Source organism: Schistocerca cancellata, chromosome 3, assembly GCF_023864275.1.
Source record: "Schistocerca cancellata isolate TAMUIC-IGC-003103 chromosome 3, iqSchCanc2.1, whole genome shotgun sequence".
Taxonomy (NCBI): Eukaryota; Metazoa; Arthropoda; class Insecta; order Orthoptera; family Acrididae; genus Schistocerca; species Schistocerca cancellata.
The window spans coordinates 791,357,732-791,375,083 of record NC_064628.1 but is presented as its reverse complement, the minus strand read 5'-3'; the positions used below and the strand labels follow the sequence as shown (position 1 = coordinate 791,375,083).

The window sequence follows — 17,352 nt, the reverse complement described above, 5'->3', positions numbered from 1 at the left end:
TTTGGTATGAATTCTGACTGATCAGTAAAAAGATCAGAGAATGGAAGCATGCTTTGCTCTGGAAAAAAAAAGCCCCAAGCCGAACCAGAATGTTTTCTTAGTCATTTCTGGTGGGGAGTCATGGTACCATATAGGATCAAGAAAATGCAAGGAAGGAGATACCAGCCATCACTACAGATGGGCATGAAAATGTTTCCAACAATGGATTCACAGATGGGACAAACATATGGTGTGTAATGGAAAATATTTTGGAGGCAATAAGGTTGTTTAAAAGTATTGAGAAACATAGCTTTTAAAAGAATCCTGTACTTCTACTACCTCCCTCGACTTTATTCTTGACCAATATAATCCTTAAGTTTCATATTAGCCACTGGCCAGAGGACAGACACGCAACGTGCCATCAAAAAGTAAAGATTTTCTTAAAGAATCTTTATTTATTCATCAATGCCATCTCCTTCTGAGTAATCCTCCATATATATAATACAGCTGTACTGTTGCTTGTTCAAATCTTGGAAGCACTTCTGGAATTCAGTTTTTGTTGTGGTGCTCAGCTCCTCCAGCAATTCTGTTTTTATCTCATCACTGGTGACAAAATGACGTCCTTTCGTGGTTCTCTTCAGCCTCGGGAATAGAAAGAAGCCAAAGGGGGCCATGTCTGGTGAATATTGTGGCTGAGGCATCATAACAGTTTTGTTTGCCAAAAAATCATGAACAAGCATTGAGGTGTGAGCAAGAGCATTATCCTGATGCAATTTCCATGAGTGACTTTGCCTCAGTTGTGGTTGTTTCCTTCATATTGCTTCACGCAGATGGTGCATAACTTCCAGGCAGTATTCCTTATTGACCATAAGGTAGGAACTCACAATTCACTATCTCATTGTAATCGAAGAAACAGTGAAAATAACCTTCACACATTATTAAACTTGCCGAATTTTTTTCGGTCTTGGCTCTTTAGACAGTTTCCATTGGGATGATTGGGCCTTGTTTTTGATGTCATATCCCTGTGCCCTTGTTTTGTTACCTGTTATAATCTTCTGTAGAAGTTCTGGCTTGTTGTTGATTTCATTAAGCTATTCCTGAGTGATGAGTACATGATGTCGTTATTGATTAAGTTCAATAATTTCAGAACAAACTTTGGTGCTACACATATCATGCCTAAAACATTGCTTAGCATGAGGCACAGGGTGTGCTGATATCATTAGCAACATCTATGATGGGGATTTGGCGGTTTTCTAGTACTGTTTTCCTTACTTCTTCCACATTGTCATAAGTAATTGATGTGTTAGGGCATCCAGGGTTGTCACATCTTCAACATCTTCTCAACTCTCCTTGAGATGTTTGTACCACTCATAAACTCTTGTCTTACACATAGCAGATTCACCAAAAGGCACAGGCAACATTTGAAATGCTGTGCTACACTTTATTCCGCTTTTCAAGCAAAATTTGATCAAAATTATCTGATCCATCTTTTTTGAAAGTAAAAATTCAATGAGCTCTCAAAAACACGTAGAAGCTTTTCATCTGTCAACAATAAACCAAACATTCAAAACAGCTGAAAACACACATACATCAGAAACATGTGTACCATCAAGATAAGAAAAATTAAAAATTGTATCAATAAAGCTTGTGAAATTCAAAAATTCCTGTTACTTTTTCATCACACCTCATATAAATACCAGTTTGGGCTGTGCAAAGCAACTGCGTGGAGATTTCTAAGAGAAAACTACAGAAGAGCTCTCCCCTGCTAAGGACACTTACGCTGAAAAGTCAGCCAGTACAGCTGGAGAGAGACTGCACGTGAAGAACTCATGTTCAGTGGTGGTAATCTCTTGACACTGAAAAAAAACTTCAGTAATAAGACAGTATTGCATCAGTTGCTGTTCTGTTTCTGTAGTTGTAGTCTTCAGATACCAACAGAACCAGCCATTGTACCTTCCAATTATCTGACTATAAAGCACCACTCCTAGTCAACCAATGTTTCTGAGTCATGAAATATCAGTCTTCCTAGTTCTATGTTCCTATTACCTATCATTATTGTCTACCTCTTCACCTACTGGTAGTGCTACTATGAGACAAAGCAATGATCTGAATCCTGGTCTTGCTCACATAAGCCATCCCTCCCACAATTCAGCCACCAGATATAATTATTCTACTGGAAACAAATGGGAAACTTTGTTTGTCAGTGTTTGGTTTCATTCTATGACATATATTTCACCATGGATCAGGATTTTTAATTGTGGCCATCAAAACTTTATCACTAGATTGTGAGTATGGTAAAGTAAAGCTGAAATGGTCTTAAATAACCCTTTATTTTATATTTTAAAGCCAATCTCTCACAACAACTTAATGTTTCATGCTTTTACATGTACATTTGAAATAAAAATGGTGTATGGTAAGAAAAAGCTGTAAGAAGAAAATTATAAAACTGTTATGGTAAACAGTAAATTCTATATTCCAGATCTCCTGAAGCAGTCAGTGCCCAGCCGAATTGTTGTTGTGGCCTCAGAACTCTATAGATTTGCCAAAGTTGATCTACAAAATGTAAATCCACTGAAGACTTTCCCTGGCTACCTTTACTATGTGTCTAAATATGCCAACATCATGTTCACATTAGAACTTGCCCGGAGACTGGAGGGAACAGGTAAGTGGAGCCACAGATAAATTGGAAAAAAATAATGTTGCTCTCAGAAAATGTGTTTTTGGGAGCATACAAAGGAACTGTAATTATTGTCCCAAATTCATCAGAATTGCAAAACTCCATTATAGAAACTGCCTTTCTGAGAGTTTGCAGAAAATTTCTCCCCCTTGACACAAAAATTTGCAAAAATTGAAAGGATACATGTGATAATGAACAGATTAGGAACATGGCAATACACAAATAATTGGGATTATAGAAATGAATACAATCTCCGTGAGAATTCAATATTATGTGAAGCCTTCCATGTGGTGCAATATAACAGTCTCTAAATACAGTGTAACATGAAATTGATGTATGCTAGTGAATTACTCAACCTGCAATGTGTATGAAAGTCCTCAAAGTCAAAATCATGGCTGTTGGAAGACTATGATCAGTGAATTGAACAAATTACTGACTGCATGACCAGGGGAGCAGTAGAAGTCACAGTTCTTTCAAAAAGTATTGCAGATCCCCTGCTACATTTGGCTGGCCGTTGTCTATAATACAGCATGTAAAACAGTGCCAGTACACGAGAGACTTCAGCTGGCTGATAAGTTTGGAGTTCATATTGAACACACGTTTTATCCTACTGTGTCCAAAAACATACTTGATGTTTATCGTAGCTGTCAGTCAGTATTGCAGACTGCCAGACTGTAATCACTATGATGGTTGAGTACAGCCATCGTGGTAGGAAATTTTTAAATGGATGTCACCTGAAAATACTAAATTTTGCCTCACCATGTGTCTGGCTACTGAAAACTGATGCAGTGGTACGAATACCACTAGTCCACCCTATGTTGGATGGTGCTAAACTGTTGACAGACAGTTAGACACCTGGTGCAGTGCTCTGGCTTGGAGCTGACACTGGGTGGAGTTGTGTGGTCCATTGTGGCCATGTGAACAGAATGGCAGCACATGCTGCATTCACATTGCATGGACCTTTATCCAAGCTGCAGTAAATGTACATAATTATGACTTGTGCTGAAAAGTAATGCCTCAGAATTTTTAATGTGAAAATCTTAAAATCTTTTTGAAATAAAACAAACATTATTAACATTCTACATCTGCATTCTTCACGTCTACGTATTTATTTCTCAGTGTAGTCACCCTGGTGACGAACACATTTCTATAGGCAAGAGACCAGTTTGTTGATACTCTCACTGTTACATTTGACTTTTTTGATTGAGCTGCAACCTCACATCAGCTTGCACTGCTTCATCACCATCAAAGTGAAGTCCTCAGACGTTTTCTGTGTTGGAAACAGATGAAAATCTGGTGAGGTCAAGTTAGGACTAATGGAGGATGATCAATAACAGTTTGCCCCAAGAGCCAGAGTGCTGCAGATGTCGTAGGGCTCGTGTGTGGTCTGACATCCTGAAGGAGAGGGTGCTTGATGTGTGTGCAGACTCTTAGAATTTGGAAGTTGATTACTACATTACATATTGCCATGTTACATGGTAAAATTTGGAGCCCTGTTGTAGCAAAAGGCTGCAAATAGGTAGATGTGAAGAATAAAGATGTAGAACATTAATAAGGTTTTTTTTTTTTCAGAAGCTTTGAGTTTTCACATAAAAAAAATTAGAGGCCTTTCTTTTCAATACATCAACATATTGGGTTTATTACAGCTTATATCTTTGCTTTTTCCATCCCCATTGTAAAAGTTAAATTTTCAAAATGATCAAGTGTTATTATCTTATGAACAAGATATTTGTAGTAACACACTGGCTTCCATTGGACTGAGATATTATAACAGTTTTTCAGTATCTATCTACCAGCACACAGCACTTCAGAGTTGTGTATGATGCAAGGTGACAGTTATTGAACTATATAAAAAAAGTGCAAATATGTTACAAACTACAGCATGCACACACTTTATTCAACAAGTAAATGTCACTACAGATATTTGGATATGTTCAATATGTCTGCCATCATTGGCGATGATGTGGCCCAGATGAATAGCGATTTTGCATGACCCACTGAAGTGCAGGACATTGATGCTGTCGAAGACCTCTTGAATGGCTGTTTTGAGCTCAGCAGTAGTTTTGTGGTTATTGCTGTACACCTTGTCTTTAATTTAGCCCCACAAAAAGGAGTCTCATGTGTTCAGATCCTGAGAATATGGCGTACAGTCGAGGCAAGTGTCAATGGCCTGTGGATACCCCAGAGCCAGAATGTGGTCCCCAAAGTGCTCCTCTGGGACATTAAACACTCTACTGCTTCGATGAGGTCGAGCTATGTCTTGCCATGAACCACATCTTGTTGAAATCAGGATCACTTTGGATAATGGGGATGAAATTGTCTTCCAAAACATTCACACACTGTTTGGTAGTCACCGTGCCTTCAAGGAATATCACAAAGATTATTCCGTGACTGGACATTGCATGCCACACAGTCACCCATTGAGGTTGAAAAGGTTTCATGATTGTGAAATGCAGATTCTCAGTCCCCCAAATGTGCTGATTTTGCTTAGTGACGAATCCATCCGAATGAAAGTGGGCTTTTGTTACTAAGCAACCATAATGTGCATACTAATTCCCTTCATGGCCCCCACAGCCAACCATACAGTTTGAACGTCCAAAAGCAAACCGTTCAGAAGTTATGACAATTTTATTTTGTGTAGCTTAATAAGTGTGACCCTGTATCTTTGAAACATTCCTCTGTGTTTTGTGTCAGTTCTTATAATAGAAAATGCAATTCTCTTACAGGAGTCACTGTTAACTGCTTGCATCCAGGCATGATTGACTCGGGAATATTTCGAAATGTGCCTTTCCCACTGAATCTACCCATAAAATTGATTGCAAAACTATATTTCAAGGTAAGACATGTCATTCACGAATATCTTAAATTCAATTTATTTCATTCACTATTTGGTGATGCAGAATGAACAACTTAAAGACACCATTTTGTTGTGTTTTTGAACAATGTGAAATGATAGGAGACTGATGAGGGTATGAAGGTAGGAATTGAAACAATCTGTAGAATATTGACATCATGTGGAGTGTGATATCTATTTAGGTTGAGAGAAACTATTTAGATTGCTCTCTTCTGTTAGTTGTCTGTCCATTACAACTATCCAAATTGATAATTCTGACTGATTACCCACCTTTCCATTTATCTTTATTCTAATTCTATGTATTCGCGTAATGTAGCACCATGTTACTTTTATATATACACGAAGGTCAAATCTGCATCAAAAGAAACAAGATTTCAGTCTTTTGAAGCAATGAAAGAAAAAGCAGCACGTAGCATCAATGGGCTGAAAAAGGAAGACTTCCAACACTGTTTCCATCAATGGCAAATACACATGTAACATTGTAGGGATAGAGGAGGAGAGTATATTGAGGGTTACAATAACTAAATATGTACATTTTTGAAATAAAATGCTTCACAGCAATAGTCCCATTATTTTATATCCCTGCCTCATACAGCTTTATTTTATCACATTTCTCATGTAAGAGAAGCTAGTTTGCACATTAAAATACACTATCCAGTAGCATGTATAAACACGCAGTTCCAGTGTTACACAGTATTTCCATTTCAAAATAAATGGAATGCAATTGGGAAATGAATGCAAATACAAACTCGTGAAATATTATTAATATCTAGACAGAAAAAAGATAAGATTACCATGAATGACACATTAAGTTACAGAAAGGCACTATTAAGAGACACTTACACAGAGCTTTCGGACACAGCCGTTGTCAGAAAAAGAGAAACATACACTGTTCATTCGCACAAGCAAGCACACCTCACTCGCACAAGACCACCAACTCTGGCAGCTCAGGCCAGAGTGATGGTTTCATTCTGGTCCAAGCTGTTGGATTTGGCAGTCATGTGTGAGCAAGGCAGTTTGTTGTGTCTATGAATGGCATGTGTTTCTCCTGATAAAGGCTTTGTGTAAGTATCTCATTAGTTGTTCCTGTCGGCAGCTTAACATGTCATCTTTACTGCTTGTAGCAATCTATCTTTTCCTACATTGTTGATATTCCTACCTGGTGATTTCATTGTTTGACTTCTAGGTGGATAGATGCTCATGTAATTATGTCAGTTGCAAACCTGAAAAATCATAGCAGATAAAATGTAATTATATGTCCAACAAAGGTGATACAAATGAACAACCAATCATGTGAAATGCAGTTGTTTTCAGGGAAAATGGAAGCATTAGAGTGCGAGAAAAAACTTGTAGCTCCTCAGCCAAAATTCGAGAAATTTGGAGATCACTCGATTTACTCCACATATACACTTGCTGTGAAAATGGTAAACCAGTGGGATAATGAAACTAGTTACAGCAAAATGGATTGTTAACTAATGGAATTAGATATGGAGTATCGGGACACAATTTCACCTTCCAGTTACCATCATGGGCGCAAATATTACACTTTCCTACAATTCCTAAACAAATTAAGAACCTAAGGGCAAATTTGTCACTCAAATATTGCAACACGTGTAGCAATGTAATGAGAAACATAGACAAAATAGTTATTTTTGTTGTATCAATGACAAGTTTAATCTCGGTTTATGTGTGCAGCTTACATTTGTTCAGAGCACAAGATGTCTCATTCAAATGAGGCAACCACCCGTCAGATAGCAATAGAGTGGTAATAACTAATGGAAGGGGAAAGTGTAAATAAGGTATATAACTGGGACAAATTGACAAAGTAGATTAGTTAAGCTATGATGCAAGACTTAGAAGCAACCCAGAAAACAGTTCTTTAAAATGTAAGACAGGTATAGACTAATTAGTAATAAGTGAAAAAATGAAAGTCAGGATAGGTTTCTTAAAGAGGAGGGATGTGCTGTGGCACAGGATAGTAAGGGATAGGAAATTAGAAAATTTAATGAAAACTCGTATTCCTACAGGGAATATCAATTTAAGCAGCTGAAGCAGCATGCTTACTGGTATGTCTCAAGTGGGTTGGACTTTTAACACATTACGACACTGTTCACCGAGTGAGAAATACACAGCCAGCAGAAAGAAAAATGTGCCAGAAAACCAGGAGAGGGGAGCCAAGCATATTCATTAGCTCGTAAGACATGGTGCAAGAAACTCTATCGCTTACACAAGAGTTTGTAGTGAGGATCTGATGCAGCAGTTAACAACCTGTTAAGATAATATTGCAGAACGAGGACAACACGTGGTCATTATAAACTGAGCCTCATGTCGTAGCCTCATGCTAGCTCACTTCAAATACTCCAATTTTCCAGCTTCCGTCGGCAGGCCATGGGGACTGAGGGCTTTCACAGTAACAGCTCTCAATTTTGTGTTCATGACACTGTAGTGAATTTATGTCCTAGATGCTCCAGCACAGTCTTTGAATGAGCTGAAGGTCTACTTGTGATGATGATCTCCACCTGATGAACTTCATGCTGCTTGCTGCCTGTCATCTACTGATGGAGACTGACTGTCTCCCGACAACACTATATCACAGAATGCTGCCACCACTGGACCAGAAAATGAAGCCAGTTATGAGGCCTCTTGAGACCCTTGTTTCTGTTAAACACCCAGGTGCTGAAATCTACTAGGCTGGTAGGGAGGAAATCAACTGACCACATGACTACTGACACTAGGTACATCGCTGATGGGTCATCTAGAATTGTTGTCAATTTTTGAGTGGGACTGACGACACTTCAACAGCCAGCGCAAGACCAAACTTTCATGTTGGACATGGCCACCATTTGCCAGACAGCAACCCACCGCTGCACCAAGATCATTGACACCATTGTGAGGGCATGCAAATTCTGAGATGACGTAAACAGACATCAGCCAGAATAAAACGCGCAGCTGTGTGAAGCATCAGTTGGGGCTAGTATGGGAGAGCAACAAATTGTTAACATAGAAATAAATGATTCAACTTTTAATAATGTTCTCAAGGTGTATACAATGTGGGACAACTGGGAGATCTGGGAAAAACCTGGGAATTTTTTCACCCGGTAGAAAACTCGGAAAAACCCAGGAATTTTTTAGAGGTCCGGGAGACTTTTTTTTTTTCCTAGTTTTCAGTCAAATTTTTGCCCTTCTGACTGTTCAGAAACAATATTCTAACAAAGGATATTATAATATTGCAGAAATAAAACATGAACCTACAGGAAAATTAAAGAGACCATTCGGGAAAATAGAACCATTTGCATGAATATCAAGAGCTCAGATAGAAAACCAGTTCTAAACAAAGAAGAGAAAGCAGAAAGGTGGAAGGAGTATATAGAGGGTCAATACAAGGGCAATGTTCTTGAGGACAATATGATGGAAATGGAAGAGGATGTAGAAGAGTTTGATAGAGCACTGAAAGACCCGAGTCAAAACAAGGCCCCGGGAGTAGACAACATTCCATTAGAGCTGCTGACAGCCTTGGGAGAGCCAGTCCTGACAAAACTCTACCATCTGGTGAGCAAGATGTATGAGGCAGACAAAATACCCTCAGACTTCAAAAAGAATATAATTATTCCAATCCCAAAGAAAGCAGGTGTTGTCAGATGTAAAAATTACCAAAATATCAGTTCAATAAGTCACGGCTGCAAAATACTAACATACATTCTTTACAGGTGAATGGAAAAACTAGTAGAAACACCTCAGGGAAGATCAGTTTGGATTCCGTAGAAATATTGGAACACGTGAGGCAATACTGACCCTACGACTTACCTTAGTAGCTAGATTAGGGAAAGGCAAACCTATGTTTCTAGCATTTGTAGACTTAGAGAAAGCTTTTGACAATGTTGACTGGAATACCCTCTTTCAAATTCTGAAGGTGGCAGGGGTAAAATACAGGGAGCGAAAGGCTATCTACAATTTGTACAAAAACCACATGGCAGTTATGAGTCGAAGGATATGAAAGGAAAGCAGTGGTTGGGAAGGGAGTGAGACAGGGTTGTAGCCTATCCCCAATGTTATTCAATCTGTATATTGAGCAAGCAGTTAAGGTAACAAAAGAAAAATTTGGAGTAGGAATTAAAATCCATGGAGAAGAAATAAAAACTTTGAGGTTCACTGATGACATTGTAAATCTGTCAGACAGCAAAGGACCTGGAAGAGCAGCTGAACGGAATGGATAGTGTCTTGAAAGGAGGGTATAAGATGAACATCAACAAAAGCAGAATGAGGATAATGGAATGTAGTTGAATTAAATTGGGTGATGCTGAGGGTATTAGATTAGGAAATAAAATGCTTAAAGTAGTAAAGGAGCTTTGTTATTTGGGGAGCAAAATAACTGATGGTCGAAATAGAGAGGATATAAAATGTAGACTGGCAATGGCAAGGAAAGCGTGTCTAAAGAAGAGAAATTTGTTGACATAGAGTATAGATTTAAGTGTCAGGAGGTCTTTTCAGAAAGTATTTGTATGGAGTGTAGCCATGTATGGAAGTGAAACGTGGATGATAAATAATTTAGACAAAGAGAAAATAGAAGCTTTCAAAATGTGGTGCTACAGAATAATGCTGAAGATTAGATGGGTAGATCACATAACTAATGAGGTGGTACTGAGTAGAATTGGGGAGAAGAGAAATTTGTGGCACAACTTGACTAGATGAAGGGATCAATTTTTAGGACATGTTCTGAGGCATCAAGGGATCACCAATTTAGTATTTGAGGGCAGTGTGGAGGGTAAAAATCGTAGAGGGGGACCAAGAGATGAATACACTAAACAGATTCAGACGGATATAAGTTGCAGTAGTTACTGGGAGATGAAGAAGCTTGCACAGGATAGAGTAGCGTGGAGAGCTGCATCAAACCAGTCTCTGGACTGAAGACTACAACAAAACAAAAAACATGAATGAGAGAGAAAAAAGAAAATAAAACTAAGTTGCAAAAGAAATGTGCCATATACAACAACGAACACAATGCTCATAAGTGTCTGCGAACAGCGAAATGTGTCAAAGGCTTTAGGAAAACTATGCAGTGCTTCATAACAACAAATTGCTTTTGATGTGCATGACGTCATAACTGTTTACGTTAGATTCATTTGAGCATTTGCAAGCGGGCTTATGCATATGCGCAGTTGAGTCATGCATGTGTAGTGCCTTCTCCCACTTCTAGCTACAGAAGTGTAGCTGTTAACTGTATAAGTAGTAGCAGCAAGATGCTACCTGGAAAAATTTTACTGGTGTGTGCAAGGTGTCAATTCACTTGGGGGAAACCAGGGTATCTGCCCCAGGCGGCAGTTTCATCGGGGGAAGGAAACTTTGTTTCACAAAGCGCCTATTATCTAGCGCACGTTGGTCTATTGATTATCCATATGATTTTGAAACACATTCCTGTTGGTTTTTGAACATATGCTATGTTTATTTCTGAATAAATTATAAGTTGATTTTTGAATGCGTGCGTAGTGTATGTCATGTCTCTGCCAGGGGAATCCCCATCGCATGTAGAAATAAACATTCCTGCAGACAGAAGGGGACGGGGCTATACAAGCTGAGCGGAATAAAGCCGAATGGGTGAATACCATTTGCTATCTATGTGGTTGACTGGGTGTTTGGATGATCAGCGTTGTTATAATTACCAGCTAAATCCATAGATTCAGACTACCAGAGTGGAAATAAATGACTGACAGGTAAGAAAGATTACAGATTATCTTCTCGGTGTAACCAAGAAAATGAAATTTAGTTAGAAAACTTGTGGCAAGACCACTACACTAGTAACGGCCAGTTGTACAGACCCTGGTAGCAGCCGCCTAAGTTCTATTCTGGGAGTAGTGTGGAAAATGCGTTGTACGAACACATAATAATACCTAACCGGAGAATAAATGTGGGATAACTAAGCCATTGATTGTGGCAGGGTTAGTGAAGTTAACTGGAGAACAACTTTTGACACTGGCAGGAATATTTACAGAATTGGTGATGACAAGATTGTTTGTTAGAAAGAAAAAGGAGAAGCAACGTGGACATCACGCAAGTTATGGAAAAATATGATGATTCCAAATTTCTATAAAAATTTCTTACTACTGCTTTTTGATCTCATGCTTGAGAAGCTGGAGCGTATGAATGAAATGTGGAACTATTTCCGAACATAAAGCGTTTTGCTCGTAGGAGGCCTAATAGGCATTTCATATTGGTACTTCGTGAATTATATTCTGTCATGTTACAATTGCTCCAATACTAGACAGGCCTATTTCATTTTATCTAACAGACAGTGACAAAACACATGTAATCAGACAGAGAAACCACACCAGTCTTCGGTACTGTTTGTATTAACATCTTTTTCAGTATTAGACTCTGACATTTTGTTTTTTCATGTAGCAAAACGTTTGGTGAAGTATGATGAGATAAGATTCTTTCGCAGAAAGGAAAGCACACCATGTAAAGCAGCAGTAACAAGGCTAGAGAGAAAAAATGTTAGGATTTAAGGATTGAAGAAATGTGTACTGTCTTGCTTGTCACTTGTCTTTATTGGTTTCAAGTAATCATTTCCTTTCCTTTGGGCCTTTGTTCCACTTCAGGTCAATCTTGTTACTATGGATTTGGCAATTTTAGTGGCAGAGCGTGGCCAGATGCCCTTCTTGTTGCCACCCTGTATTATTATTTTTTTGCTTTTGGCATCTTACCTCAAATGCGGCACAACTATCTGGTATTGCCGTGGTTCGAAAATATTGTTGATCTGGTGCTGATGCACAGAGCAGTCTGACTTGTAGTGGGAAGGTGGATACCATATTTACTCGAATCTAAGCCACACCTGAAAAATGAGACTCGAAATCAAGGGAAAAAAAAATTTTCCAGAATCTAAGCCGCACTTGAAATTTGAGACTCGAAATTCAAGGGGAGGGAAAAGTTTTAGGCCGCACTTCCAAATCAAAACAAAGTTGGTCCATTGTAATATGAGACACAATTTAGGTCGAATGAATGATGATACAGCTACAGTAGTTTGGTTAGAGTCGTAAGCTTAGCAGTTAAGCTTTACCAGGTAGCCATTGCTATGCGTCAGGCACTCCGTCCGTATTTGAGTACCCTTCCATTTTCACGTGCCCCCCCAGGGGGTCCACAACCCTTTTGTGGATACGTGCGTAGCGAGCACGGGACCCCGAGCTAATGTGGCCTTCCTTCCTTTCCGGGCTGCATACCTTCCCCTTCCGCATCCTTCCCCATCCCTATCTTCGCCCCTCCTCCCCTCACCTCTGGCTCTTTCCTTCCCTTTCTCCCCATCTGGGAGTATGGTTTGTGCCTACGTCTGGAGACGGACGCTCGTAAATGTACTGCCTTCCTTGCTTTTATGTCTTCTTCCTTCCTTTGTCCTTCTCTTTTCCTTACCTCTTCTCTTTCCCTTTTCTCCGCTGCGGTGTTTGAGACCTCTCTTCTTTCCTTTCCCTTGATCTTTCTTCCTCCCTGTGTGTGTCTGAAGGCCGACCCACGCCTTTTGTGCGTAGCCGGTGACGGGGTAACGCGTAATTCCCCACCCCGGGTAGACAGGTAGGACACGCACGTACCCCCTGGTAACGGCCAGGCCCAGGGAGGGGTGATTACCCGAGCTGATACCTTCCGAAAGTGCCGATTGGTCCCTCCGTCCGTTTGTCGGGAGGTGTGACCTGAGGTGTGAACAATCACCTAAGGCGGGAGTGCCCTCAGAGAGGGCCCCCACAAGGGAGGAGTGCGCCATCGGAGACGCCGGTAATCATGGGGGATTCTTCCGCAATGGTTTCCTCACCTTCCACTATGTCTGCTCACAAACGTAAGTATACTGAGTCTCAGCCACAGACGATTCTTCCATCGTTGCCACAGTTCCTTGTTGTTTCTCGGTCTGATGAAGGTCACGACTTCTCCACGGTCAACCCTTTCATTATTCAGAAAGGTGTCGACGCAATTGCAGGTCCTGTAAAGTCTTGTTCCAGATTACGGAATGGCACCCTGTTGTTAGAAACACACAGTGCCCTCCAGGCACAAAAATTGCTGCGTACTTCTCTGCTCCACACCTTCCCTGTCCGGGTGGAACTGCACCGTACCTTAAATTCGTCGCGTGGAGTCGTTTATACACGCTCCCTCGATGGATTGTCTGACGAAGAAATTCAGCACTATCTGTCTGACCAGGGCGTCACGGCAGTTCATAGAGTTATGAAACGGGTTGACACAAACATCATTCCAACCCGCACTGTCTTCTTGACATTTGATAAAGTTCAACTCCCATCGAAAATCAAAGCAGGCTATGAGATAATTTCCGTTCGCCCTTACGTCCCAAACCCTACGCGTTGCTATCGATGTCAGCGGTTCAATCACACCAGCCAGTCCTGTTCCAATCCGGCCAAATGTGTTACGTGTGGCAAGGAGGCCCATGAGGGTGCTTGTCCACCTCCATCCCCTCGCTGCATCAACTGTATGGGTGACCACCCTGCTTCCTCTCGAGATTGCCCCGTTTTTAAGGACGAAAAGCTCATCCAGGAAATAAGAGTGAAGGAAAAGGTGTCGACCTTTGCTGCTCGAAAATTATTCGCCAGTCGCAAGCCCACCGTGCCTCAGACAGGAAAATACAGCACTGTCCTTGCTTCTCCTCGGCCAACAAAGGAGGCGGCCACGCAGACTTGCGACCTCACCTTTAGTGCCACGGTCGTCAGATCGGCCAGCGCAAAGATCGCTCGTTCAACCTCACCACTTTCGCCTGCCCACTCTATGGCTCACCCTTCGTCGGGTTCTGCTAAATCTCGTGCCCAAAAGTCGGACACCAAGTCTTCGAAAAAAGAGCATACTCGTGAAGAGTTTTTACGTACCGCAACTTCCCAACCATCGGTTCCTCCTTCATCTAAACACCATTCTTCCAAGAAGGCTACAAAGAAACCCAGTTCCTCTCCTTCTCCGTCAAGGCGTGTCCCATCTACAGCACCACCTGGCGGAAATCGCCCTCAGCCGTCTTCTGTGTCGCCGAGGCGCACTGCTGGTGGCCAGTCAACCGGCCGATCGCTGGTGGCAGGAGCTGCTCCTGACCAACCTATGGATCAGGATCTTCTGCCTTCGGCTGACTGCCATTCCATGCTGTCGGTCGCTAGCTCCGAGCAGTCTTTGACTTGACAGCAACTTTGGTCACATTCCTCCATTTTCTGTTCACCCCATGTCCATTATCCACTGGAATATCCGCGGCATTTGAGCCAATAGGGATGAATTGTCGATCCTCTTACGATCCTACTCGCCGGTCATCTTCTGTCTTCAGGAAACAAAGCTGCGTCCCCATGACCGCTTTGTTCTCCCTCATTTTCAGTCCGTCCGATATGATCTCCCCTCTGTTGAAGGCTCTCCAGCCCATGGAGGACTCATGATTCTTCTCCGTGATACTCTCCATTATCACCCAATCCCCTTAAACACTTCCTTCCAAGCTGTCGCCGTCCGTCTTTCACTTTCCGGATACACGCTCTCTCTTTGTACTGTATACATTCCATTGTCCACACCAATGGCACGAGCTGATCTCCTTCATCTTCTTGGTCAGCTTCCACCCCCCTATTTGCTGGTTGGGGACTTCAATGCCCACCACCCGCTTTGGGGATCTCCACATCCTTGTCCACGTGGCTCCATATTGCTAGACGTCTTCCACCAAGCGGATCTAGTTTGTCTCAACACTGGGGTCCCCACATTTTTGTCTGCCTCCACGACAACTTTATCTCATTTGGACCTTGCGGTCGGTACTGTTCCGCTAGCTCGGCGCTTCGAATGGTTCGCCCTTGATGATACACACTCGAGTGACCACTTTCCATGTGTCCTTAGACTGCAGCCTCAACTGCCATATATGCGCCCGCGACGCTGGAAGTTTGCCCAAGCCGATTGGACACTTTTTTCGTCTCTCGCGACATTCGATGACCGTCGCTTTCCCAGCGTCGACGATGAGGTCACACACATTACCGACGTTATCCTTACAGCAGCGGAACGTTCAATACCACGCACCTCCGAATTGCCCCGGCGCCCCCCAGTTCCTTGGTGGAACGAGGCATGCCGTGACGCAATACGTGAGCGGCGACGTGCTCTTCGCATTTTCCGTCACCATCCTACTTTGGCCAACTGTATCCGCTATAAGCAGCTCCGTGCGCGATGCCGTCGTGTCATCCGCGATAGCAAGAAGGCAAGCTGGAAATTCTTTATTAGCTCATTTAACACCTTCACTCCCTCCTCGGAAGTTTGGAGTCGGCTTCGACGGTTCTCAGGCGCGCCTAGTTTCTCCCCAGTCTCTGGGCTCACTGTCACGCATGATACCTTAGTGGACCCCGTCGCAATTTCTAACTCGTTGGGTCAGCACTTTGCTGAGATTTCGAGCTCTTCAAATTACCCGCCAGCGTTTCTCCCGAAGAAACGTGCAGCGGAAGTGCGACCTCTTGCTTTCTCCTCTCAAAATCACGAAAGCTACAATACTGTTTTCTCCATGCGGGAACTCCAACATGCCCTCTCATCTTCTCGCTCCTCCGCCCCAGGACCGGATGGTATCCATGTCCAAATGTTGCTGCATTTATCAACCCATAGTCTGCGTTACCTCCTTCGCCTTTATAATCGAATTTGGACCGACAGTACCTTTCCCAAACGGTGGCGGGAAGCTATTGTCGTTCCCGTTCCGAAACCTGGAAAGGACAAACATCTCCCCTCTAGCTATCGCCCCATTTCTCTCACGAGTAGTGTCTGTAAGGTTTTGGAGCGTATGGTGAATTACCGTTTAGCTTGGTGGCTGGAATCCCGCAGTCTTTTAACACCAGCCCAATGCGGATTCCGAAAGCATCGTTCTGCAGTTGACCATCTTGTTGCTCTCTCCACTTATATCATGAACAATTTTCTCCGGAAACGCCAAACGGTAGCAATATTTTTTGATCTGGAGAGAGCATACGATACCTGTTGGAGGACAGGCATCCTTCGCACACTATTCTCTTGGGGCTTTCGAGGCCGGCTGCCCCTTTTTCTTCGCGCATTTATGGCAGAGCGCACTTTTAGGGTGCGGGTGAACACTACTCTCTCCCGTACTTTCTCCCAAGAAAACGGGGTACCCCAGGGATCCGTGCTGAGTGTTGTACTGTTTGCCATCGTCATAAATCCAATTATGGATTGTCTCCTTCCTGATGTCTCGGGCTCCCTCTTTGTGGACGATTTTGCGATCTACTACAGCTCTCAACGGACCAGCCTTCTTGAACGACGTCTTCAAGGATGTCTTGATCGCCTCCACTCGTGGAGCATCGAAACCGGCTTCCGTTTCTCACCCAGTAAGACCGTTTGTGTCAATTTTTGGCGACGAAAGGAGTTTCTTCCGCCCTCCTTACATCTAGGTCCTGTCAACCTTCAGTTTTCAGACGTCGCTAAATTCTTGGGTCTTATGTTTGACAGAAAACTGTGCTGGTCCTCCCACGTTTCCTATCTTTCGGCTCGCTGTCTGCGATCGCTTAACACCCTCCGTGTCCTGAATGGTACCTCCTGGGGAGCGGACCGAGTGGTCCTTCTCCGCCTCTATCGCGCCTTAGTGCGCTCAAAATTGGATTACGGAAGCATAGTCTACTCCTCTGCTCGGCCGTCTATTCTTCGGCGTCTCGACTCTATCCACCACCGTGGATTACGTTTAGTGTCTGGAGCTTTTTACACTAGCCCTGTGGGAAGCCTTTATGCTGAGACTGCTGAACCTCCGCTGTCCAATCGGCGAGCAGTCCTCCTGAGTCGTTATGCTAGCCATCTGTCTTCCATGCCTGCTAATCCAGCCCATGACCTTTTTTTCGACGCCTCCTTCGATGTAGGGTATGCAGGCCGCTCC

General features: G+C 42.5%; 1 protein-coding gene across 3 annotated transcripts in view; it reads left to right on the top strand.

Annotated features, from left to right (window-relative positions):
• The window catches only part of LOC126175845 (retinol dehydrogenase 14), a 114,925-nt gene that overhangs the window by 76,001 nt on the left and 21,572 nt on the right, over positions 1–17,352 (top strand). For all 3 annotated transcript variants that reach the window (XM_049922849.1, XM_049922852.1, XM_049922851.1), the window contains exons 5-6: positions 2,459–2,641; positions 5,383–5,492. In XM_049922849.1, coding sequence (XP_049778806.1) covers positions 2,459–2,641; positions 5,383–5,492 — 293 coding nt within the window. The remainder of the gene's footprint in view (positions 1–2,458; positions 2,642–5,382; positions 5,493–17,352) is intronic.